General features: G+C 43.9%; 1 protein-coding gene across 1 annotated transcript in view; it reads right to left on the bottom strand.

Moving 5' to 3' along the window:
• Positions 1 to 575: 575 nt before the first annotated feature.
• Positions 576 to 10911, bottom strand: part of LOC136884828 (zinc finger protein ZFP2-like) — a 32902-nt gene continuing 22566 nt past the window's right edge. Inside the window, exon 3 of the mRNA XM_068230161.1 lies at positions 576 to 1668. Within this exon, the coding sequence (XP_068086262.1) occupies positions 576 to 1668 (1093 nt within the window). The remainder of the gene's footprint in view (positions 1669 to 10911) is intronic.

Below are 10911 nucleotides of genomic sequence, written 5' to 3'. Positions count from 1 at the left end.
CTCTTGAGGTATTGTGGGACTCAAAACCCTCGTATAGTAGTTAGTGATATATAAAAGAAAAGGAAAATTATTACATCGCGTGCGGCTTCAGCCTGGCATGAAGTGACGGTCGTGCGCACCGACAGCGTGGTGCTGCGGACAAACGATTTGGCACCAAACACGCAGCAGTGCGGCATCCCTCCAGTGTGGTTCATACGTGCATGGTTAAGATACACGATGTTTTGAACATTTTGTCACATTACTGAGCCCTCGTTTACCATCACACGCATGTGCGTTCGGTAGTGCTCTGTTAGACTAACTTTCTAGCTTTAGACTTGCCACAGATATTTCAGCATTATGGCATCTCTTCTGCATGTGTTTCGAGAGTAGAATTCTCCCGCAAAATTGCTTACTACAGATAATACATCGGGTAGGGTTATTACCCGTGTAGGTCAACATGTGGCCTGCTAGGATGCCTTTCTCGTTGAAGGATTTGACACAGACAATGCACAGTGCGGCTTGTCGCACGCTTGAGTCCGTACGTGACGTACTAAGTGGGATTTTGTGCTAGCTTCTCGCCTTTGTGAGTGCGCAAGTTATTTCCTAGGTGTCCTCTCCAGCTGAAGGTTCTCGCCTGTGTGAATCCGCCTATGAACTTTAAGACTGCCTGTTCGGCCGAAGGATTTCCCACAGACATGGCAGCTGTATGGCTTCTCTCCTGTGTGAATACGCATGTGAAGTGTAAGATTGCCTTTTAGCCCGAAGGATTTGCCACAGACGTTGCACCATAGCAACTTCTCGCCTGTGTGAATCCGCCTATGAACTTTAAGATTGAATTTACGGCTGAAGGATTTCCCACAAACATGGCAGCTGTACGGCTTATCCCCAGTGTGAGTACGCAAGTGATCTGTAAGACTGCCTTTTTGCGCGAAGGATTTGCCACAGACGTTGCAGCATTGAGACTTCTCGCCTGTGTGAATCCGCCTATGATCACTAAGCCTGCCTGTACGGCTGAAGGATTTCCCACAAACATGGCAGCTATATGGCTTATCCCCAGTGTGAGTACGCATGTGAACTGTAAGACTGCCTTTTCGCCCGAAGGATTTCCCACAGACATCGCACCTGTATGGCTTCTCTCCAGTGTGAGTACGCATGTGATCTGTAAGATGGCCTTTTTGCCCGAAGGATTTGCCACAGACTTTGCACCATAACGCCTTCTCGCCTGTGTGAATCAGCAAATGAAATGTAAGACTGCCGGTATAGCTGAAGGATTTCCCACAGACATGGCAGCTGTATGGCTTCTCCCCAGTGTGAGTACGCATGTGAACTGCAAGACTGCCTTTTTGGCTGAAGGATTTGCGACAGACATTACAGCAGTATGGCTTAACGCCTGTGTGATTCCGCATATGATCTTTCAGAAGGCTTTTACAACTGAAGTATTTTCCACACTCATTACACCAGTATGGCTTAACGCCTGTGTGAATCCGCATATGAACTGTAAGATGATTTTTATTGTTGAAGGATTTTCCACACACAATGCAGCAATTAGGCTTCTCGCCCGTGTGAGTACGCATGTGGCGTGCTAGACTGCCTTTCTGGATGAAGTATTTGGCACAGACATCACATCTGAAAAAAAGTGCTCCCCCATCTGGAGGTCGATGATCCACGTAGCTCACGCCTGGTCTCGATCTACGGTAACAAATTAAAACGATGTAACCAATAGTTCAACTCCACTACAACTCTCACAGACTGGAAATGATACTGAACATTCCACTAACAGATATCCCATGCACAAAGCTCATTACACATCAACGTACTCAGCGAGATATGCTGAACAATGGGAACTCGTTTATAAATATTCAATACAGTCGCGCAAACATACGTATTGTATTTGTAATTTGTTATCATTTCAGTGTGGAATTCTATTACGTCACAGTTTGGTTATTTGTAATTACGTAGCTTTGATGTGGAAACAAATACAGCCGACCTATATATAGGACGGTAGGTTCATACAAGGAAGTTGATCCATACTACCATGTAATATATCAGTCTACGTCTTAATTGCTGTGTTTAACAGAGACCGTATGCAACACAGACGCCACTAATCCTGATTATACCTTCAAAAAGCTGAAAGAGAGCATACAGATGACGGCACTTTCCGTAACATAGACGCATTCATTTCACCTCCAAATACTGATGTCATAGACATAATGATGGCGACAAATAATATGGCTTGGTTTGAATCATGCTTATCGCATGTTTCACGATTTATCATTTAATTATGCAAATGGCTTCCTTCAGCTTTGTCTTTCAATCTTTACATGTGTCAGTCTAATGACGTCCAGTAAGGAGCAGCACACGCTATGTTTTTATCTGTGAGGTCGTTCGTTTCGCTGGAGCGATAATTTGTACTCTGTGGAGTTCTTCTGTTCTACGTCTGGCGGATACTAGCAATGGCTGCCGCTATGTTTGGTGTGGCATTTTTATGCTTTAAATATCCATTCAATGTGTTCAAGCCTGGACCTTTCACGCTAACTGCTATCCGATTTTACCATTGATAATCACAGGTATGTGATAGTTCGGTTTATATTTGGACTTGGTGACCAGTTATTCCCGTATGTTACGGTCGATGGCATACATCTTTCCGCTCCGTCGTACGATGTGCTTTGAATGAATGTGTTTGTGGTCTTGTTGTGATAATTGAAAAAGGGTCTCTCTGGTTATGATTTGGTGCACTGCGTGCTTTAATACTGCGTGATCCTCATGATGTGCCCCTTGTCTCGACCGCAGGAGATACCAATCCAGGTTGTACAAGGCGCAACATGCCAGTGATGTGAATAAAGTAATGTTCAGTTCTGACCTTATGTGTAATTGCACGCCGCACGCAAACATTTGAGTACGTGAGACCCGCTGATAATGACCGAGGAGTCGTAATTTATGGTTTGTATTTGACTACGAAATCTGAACGGCCTTTCGTGTTTTATTTTCCCGATACCCTCATTGTGTGTGCGTTAATGTGGTACGCATGTGACTTTGGATGTGTGGGGGAGAAAAGGATGATATGTCGATCGACCTGTTGTATTTATCTTTCTAATTCTGCGCCTTGTTTGTTCTCAGCGCACAGCTATATATTTTATTTGTTATTCATGGCTGATGCTCAGCTTGAGTACCCGCCATGTTGGTTTCATATTTGCGCATGGGCGTACCTATTGTATTCTTTGATCTGTCTTGGCTTTGATTGGTCCATGGAGGCTGTGCTCAGTCTCATCTGCCGTTATTCTTATCTGCTTTTTGTTCTTCGGCGCGGCTTATTGTTGTGCTAACGTTTCACATTGTTAGTTGCCTGAGGTAATATGTGGTGCAGTGCCTTGGATATGTGAATCCTGGTAAAACGGGCGACCTGGTTGAATAGTTTATGATGAAAGGAAGCTGCTGGTAATGTAATAGCGATGTGTCGCGGGGCAGTGAGCATTTTAAATTACGTATCAATATTTTTTTGAAGAGTATCAGCTTGAGTTCACGCCATGTTTCAACTATGTGAAAAAGAACAAGGTATGTCCATGAGTATTACGATTAATTTCCTTATTTATTTTGTGTGATTTGTTTCTCTTGGTTTAAATTTTTTCTCTCATATTTATTTAATAAAAACCCTGCTTTAAACCATTTCTTCTTTTATTTCAAATAGATGTAGTCTTGCCCTTGTTACCTGATTACAAGGGGGGTTTACAGCTCAGGGTTATGTATGTGCCTTGTCCAGTCGACACGACCCGGGCCTCAAATATTGTTCCCCATGAATATTTCCCTAATGTAGTGATAGATGGGGTGGGTGTGGCTCAGTTTGTAATGTTTTATTACTATGTTTTGAAAACCTGAAATATCTGAACCGAAATGCAAGCTATCACGTTCTTGAATATTCGTACAAGTGTTCCTTTAACACTACAGCTAAAAGGAGCATGAAAATCAAGGCTTGAACGAAAATTCAACATAACAGGAGATTCAAACGCACTGTAGCGGATTTCGCTGCTATATGAAGGAAGAAATGAGATAACGTTTATTACAAAACTTCAAGGAGCATGTGATAATGTTTAGGGATATGATAACATTGTTGGATATAATCGAAGTCTGTGCCTGTCTTCCCACCGCAAGGTGATTCTAGATACTAGGAAAGACGACCGTGAAATACAAATTTCATGGTTCAAGGTGAGATTCGCTTGCAATAGGAGCATCGGAAAACTCGATCAAGTAGGGAATAATACATCATAATATGATGTGGTAATTTCCTATCGATGCTGTATGCACTGAATTCACATGGCCCGGTGGAATGCATGACTTCCTCACAATTAAAGTAGTGGGTTGCTCGACGCCGTGTTGTTACTACACTCTTGGCACTAAATGAGTGGATAAAAAACTGAGATATTGATTCGAGATACGACAGGCAAGACCACTTCATCACCACACAAGATTTTGATATTACCACCACAAAACAGACGGCAGAAAATAGGACACTTGCTTGTATACCATACGTTTCATGGCATATCATGCTAAGCAAAGTTGCATTAGACTGTTGCAATTCTTCTTTATGGTATTAAGTGATTTCTGTTAGAAGTGACTTAGCAGGTTCTCAATTAGTTTTCCAGTAAAATGTTATTTCGTTTTGTATTGATGAATATTTTCCAAGAACCAGTTACACTGCCGTAGTACGTGGCGTGTCCCAGGTGATGGATACGGGGTCCCCACCGCCGTGCCAGCAGACTTGAGCGGAATATAATAACTCTTGCGGACCAAACACGGCAACTTGGCGGAGATGGAGACGTCCGGTATGGAACAGTTGGTCTACCTTTCTGGAAGTTAATGCAGAAAAGAGCGTATCGTTCCTTCTCCAGAGGAGCGGTTACCAAATTCGTCTCTTCTCCGTGTCCGGAGCGTTGTAACTACCTGTTGTCACGAGCCCAGGCCGGCCGTAAAAGAACACCGTCACATACTTATGGAAATATGTGTCAAGGAATCGGAACCAACGTTACGGCATCCTCTTGAAGGGAAGTGCGTTGGCAGGGTCCAGTCAGCATCAACAGTATGCAAGCGTTACCGTCGCACGAGGTTAGACGGCTAAGCAAACAAGTACCCCCATTCTCTATCGCATCACTGAAATACGTCTGGACGAAGTAGCGAAATAGGCATAGCACAGGAGAGAAAGCACATAGGTATCTGTAAGGTGCAGGAAAAAATGCGAGTGGAGAAAATCAGCCGTATTGGGGTGCGGATACTAACTGAAATACTGCGGAAACCTATGAAAAACTAATTGCGTTGGCATTGTTATATCAGCAAAATTTTGACCGTTGAGTCCCCGAGGTGCAAAAGTATGACAATCACTTGATGTAACTTAGTAGTAGGGCTAGGTGCGCTCTAAATACGCTGAGTCAGCATTTTTGCTGCGTCAGCAACTGAGGTCATTGACCCCAGTCACCTGACCGTGACGTCACCACCACCTGCTTTTGTTTGTAAACAAAGCCACGTGGTTTCTTGACAGCTGTCAGCGGCCATCTTTAAACAACAGAGCTTTGCTAACCTTAGTGCTGCCAACTTTACGGCACTAAACCTCATAGTTGCCACCTTAGGCACGTAGTGGCTGGCAATCTGAAATTCCACGTGTTTTTGACAGCTGTCAGCGGCCATCTTTAAACAACAGAGCATTGCTAACCTTAGTGCTGCCATCTTTACTGCACTAAACCTCATAGTTGCCATAGTGGCGGTCAATTTGAAATTCCACATGAATTTTGACAGCTCTCAGCTGTTGTAAACAAAGACACGTGCTTTTTGACAGCAGACGACTGCCATATTTAAACAACAGAGCATCGCTAACCTCAGTGCTGCCATCTTTACCACACTAAACCTCATAGTTGCCTCCTAAGCTACGTGGTGGCGGGCAATTTGAAATCATATATGGATTTTTGACGGCTGTCAGCAGCTATCTTTAAACAAGAGAGCATCATGCTGCTATAATGACGGGGCTAAATCCTCATGGGTGTCACCTTAGGCACATGGTGGCGGGCAATTTGAAACTGTACGTGCTCTTGTTTGTAAACAAAGCCAAGTGCTTTTTTACAGCTGCCATCTTTAAACAAGACTGTACCGTGCTGCAATATTTACGCCACTAAACATCTACGTTAGCCATGTGCTTTATGACAGCGGTCAGCGACCATCGTTAAGGAAGACACGATGTTCACATGGCCTACTGCTATCTTAGTAAACTTTATAGCGCGGAATTTAATGGGACAAGCAAGCAAGCTGCAACTTGTAGACACTCCGCCATCTTACAGCAAGGTGTCCTTCTCAACATACTATTATCTCAGAGAACGACCGGATACCCTTCCTGACGGTCTCCATCCGACGGAAAAATTTCTGACCTAGTAGGGATTCGAACTCACAGTCAAAGTACGCACCGTATACGACGGGGGAGGCAAGCAGAAAACTAAACCTCTACAGCGACTGTTATTCTAGACTACTCGTATCCTCGAACTCGAGGTGTCTGGGACAAGTAGACATGCTTGCTTCTTGTGCGGCAAGTGTACGGATGCATTTTTGGTCTGCAAAATTTCTGACCTGGTAAGGAAACGAACTCAGGAGTCAAAGCATGCACCCTAAACGACGGGAGATGCAAGTAAAAAACTAAACATCTACAGCCTTATACTTATATGTAAAAAGGAGTGGAGGAAAAAGGATAAATCATTATCATTTGCATGTAGTCCGCTACTAGTACTGTGAGTTTCTGCTACTGCTTGCCAAAACGTGAACAGAAGTAACATATCAAGTGAGCAAAATACACATTACTTTGTTCACACATACTCAAGTAAGACACTGGATACTGCAATTCACAATCCCAGTGACTTAATGTCCTGCTACGTGATTGACTTTAGGAAGGGCATCCGGCCGTAAACCAGATCCGTATGTTTCTAGTAATTACCTCTTGTCGGTAAAACAGTATCTTTGATTTTGTTTTATGTTGCGCCGACACAGATAGGTCTTACGGCGACGATCGGGCTAGGAGCGGGATGGAAGCGGTCGTCGCCTTAATTAAGGTACAGTCCCTGGAGCTGGAAAGGTCTAGGAGCGGGAAGGAATCGGCTGTTAAAGTACAGCTCCAGCAATTGCCCGATGTAAAATAGGAAACTATTTTCAGGGCTGACGACAGAGTAGTTCGAACCAGCTATCTCCCGAATACTAGCCGCACTTAAGTGTAATGCATGCAGGTACAAACTTCTAGCTGTGTGAAAGACTACTGTACGCTTCTCCTAGGCTAATATAACAGAGCTTGTTGTTGATAGGAAAATTATCCAACGGTAAAACAGCATCTTTGGTGACTATGATCGTTAAGGCGCTGAAGTCTGACACCAAGGTTAGCCGGTTCGACACCAAGGTTAGCCGGTTCGAGTCCCGCTAAATTTTCACCATCAGAATGTTAGCTGGCACGGTAGGCGAGGTGGAAGTATACAATTTCTAAAAGTGTGCTTTAAATTCCAAACCTCTTCGTAGTGCTTGAGGGCATACAACGCTGTTGATGGTGATTCATCTGTTGGATGGGGATGTCAAGCCTTGTGCAGGTCCATTGATGCTGGAGTAGGCTATGTGCCGGCATCGGGTTTTACCCTCTTTCTAAAGTGTTCTTAAGAGCCCCAAATCTTAAGTTCAGAAGAGACCTGGGGACTCTAGGCAGGGGGATACCGTCAACCGCCTCTAAGCGCCCAGTTCAAGACCCCAAGTGTCCATCCCAAGTTATTGGGCAGGGAACACGGTAGGCGTTGTTATACATGCTCTCTTAGAAGCCTCGTTTGATTCTATAAAACTAAGCGCTCAGCTCAAGGCCCCGAGGGTCGCTCCCAAGTTAACAGTGAGGTGTAGGCGTGGTTAAGAGACCCCAGATCCTCTCTTATACTAGGCTGGGTGATACCGACACGGGAAGCAAGAGCTAGACGAAGGGCCTTAGTCTACGGCTGACCCTAAAGTCCTGTGCTTTAGTAGTTTTTAACTAGACATAGCACCGACCGCTTCCTTGAGGACACTTACCTGAAGGAAGTCAGTGCGTAAACATTTGTTACAACTGTAATGCAAACGTACGCACTTTCTGCCTTGCTCTCTAGCAACAAGTCCCAGTTCACCGGATGTACTCTGTGTGAAACGAACGGCAGTGTGTTAAGTACTGATTACATAAAATCGTATGTGCATATAAACGAATAGGCAATTTACTGTATTCCCTCACTTTCAACGAAGATCACCATCGTGATTGATATCTGCTAAAAAAAGTAAGTTTAATTCTTTGATTATTATTATTATTTTGGATTTTTTACGGTTTCTTATGTCTTTTTTTAAAAATCATCGTCTACTGTCAACATTATTCCAGTGAGATCTGCTGAAGCATTCTGCAGTTTTGCCGTCTTCATCTACATTGCACGTGCACATCCTAAGGTGAGCTTAGTGTAAAACTGCTGCTTATTCGGTCGGTTAGTGCTTGCATTTATCGAAAGCAACTTCTACGCTAGCTGTTGACGATCCGACTATATTTCGAGCCGTTTCCTATCCTGTCGTCACTGTAAGATCTATGTGCGACGCAAGTAATTGCATTTTTCAGAAGCAGCTTCACTTTAGTAATAGCTGATTCATAAAATAACTACCTTTCTTAGTACGGCTAGGCTATCTTTCAAGCTACAGACATACATTAATATTTCTTGTTTTCTAGGTACATCAAGAATTATCGCCGTCACCGTCATTCATTCGAGTCTTCTCCTCCATTGCACGTGCACATCTCAAGGTATGTTTCGATCATTTTATCGATCTCATATGTTTAAATTTTTTTCTAAATTCTAAAATATAGTATTTCGCTTTTTTGTAGAACAATGGAGCACGTAGCTTTGTTTACAAACAAGAGCACGTGGTCAAGACGTCACGGTCACGCGACCGAGGTCAATGACCTCGGGGGCTGACGCAGCAAAAAATGCTGACTCAGCGTATTTAGAACGCACCTAGCCCTACTACATAACTTGTCTACATTGGTGATAGAAGGAGAATACAATTTTTCAGTGCAACTCTCCACAAACTGGCCTGGGCACAGAAACCGAAGATGCCTTCGTGGCATGGCATGACAAGACCCTGGACTATCTTATTGTCGCCGGCGACCAAGACCACAATGACACGTGGCTTCTGAATGACGATATTCAGGATGCAGTAACGTTGAAAGAACAGGTGATGTTTTGATCATTGGAGTAGATATAATGGACAGTTCGGCCGCCTCCGCCTCCGTCGGGCTCCCAGGAGCCTCCTACTCCGCCCACTCGCAGGCGACCTTCCCACGGGGAGGCTCCTCCTCCCGCGGGAAATTTCAATTGGTAAACAAAGCCAGGTGCTTTTTGTCAGCTATCATCGACAACAACGCATCCCTAACCTCAGTGCTGCTATCTTAACGGGCCTAAACCTCAGTGCTGCCAACTTATCCTCACTAACGCGATATTTGATTCGGTAAACAAATCCACGTGCTTTTTGACAGCTGTCATCTACAACGCTTCGCTAACGTCAGTGCTGATATCTTGATGGGCCTAAACCTCAGTGGTGCCAACTTAACCGTACTGGAGCGAGATTTGAAGCAGCTACGTGCTTTTCGACAGCTGTCATCCGCCGTCTTTAATCAACGGAGCACCGTGCTGCTATCGTCCGAGCAATTTCGTCAGCTGTCATCCGTCATCTTTAATCAACAGAACACCGTGCTGCCCCCTTTATGGCTACTACCTTAAGCACGTAGTAGCAGGCAATTTGAAAAGTTTCATTAGCTATCAACCGCCATCTTGCATCACAAAACTCAGTGCTGCACACTTTAGCTTCTTACTTTTGAAATGTGGTGGCCGTAATTTCCACGCGACAGCTGTCATCCGCCATCTTTAATCAAGAGAGAACAGTGCTGCACCCTTTAGCTACTTACCTTTGAAATGTGGTGGCAGACAATTTGAAAAAATTCTACAGCAGCCGTCTTTAATCGAGAGACCACGGTGCTGCACTCTTTACCTACATACCATTGAAATGTGGTGACGGATAATCTGAAAAATTCTACGTGTTCTTGTTTGGAAGCAAATCCACGTGCTCTTTTGACAGCTGTCATCCGCCATCTTTAATTAAGCGAGAGCCATGCTATCTTTATCGTAGTAGTGGGCAATTTCTGTGTCACATCTGACATCCGCCACCTTGCATCGCTAACCTCTTTAGCTGCTTACCTTTGAAATATGGTGGAGGACAATTTGAAAAAATTCTATAGCAGCCAGCTTTAATCAAGAGAGCACCGTGCTGTTATCTTTATAACATTAAACTTTATTCTTTGACATGTGGTGATAGGTAACGTGCTTTTTTAACAGCTGTTATCCGTTATCTTTAATACCTTTGCAATGTGGTGGTAGGTAATTTTACAGCGATCATCAACGATGTGCTAGCTTAATCCGCATGTTTGCAACTTTACGCTAGTAATTTGTTAGACGCTTTGACGGTCCCTATCCAACAGATGTGTTTTAGGATTCGAGTTAAAGCTAATGCTGCTTAGCATGACTTGCACTTAACATGCTCTTGTGCAGGAAGTGACTTAGCGAAAAAATATATCCCGGTCCTCTTACGTCAGGAAGGGCAAGCGGCTAAAACCCGGTCCATCGGCGTCAGAAAGGGCATTCAGCCGTAAGAGAATGGTTTATGATGTGAGACACTAGATACTGTAATTTAAAATCCTAAAAGAGTATCCGGCTGTAAAACAGATTATTGCTATTTAAAATCTTTGCATCAACAAGAGCTTCCGACGGTATAACAAATCTTGCGATTTAAAATATTGCGTTAGGAAGGGCATTTGGCTGTAAAACAGGACTAGGAGTGGGGGAGCTTCCTAGTGTAGTTCAGGTGTTATGCCTTGCG

The sequence above is a fragment of the Anabrus simplex genome, chromosome 13, assembly GCF_040414725.1.
Source record: "Anabrus simplex isolate iqAnaSimp1 chromosome 13, ASM4041472v1, whole genome shotgun sequence".
NCBI lineage: Eukaryota > Metazoa > Arthropoda > Insecta > Orthoptera > Tettigoniidae > Anabrus > Anabrus simplex.
Note: the sequence above shows the minus strand (reverse complement) of the source record. Positions and strands in the feature narration are given on the sequence as shown.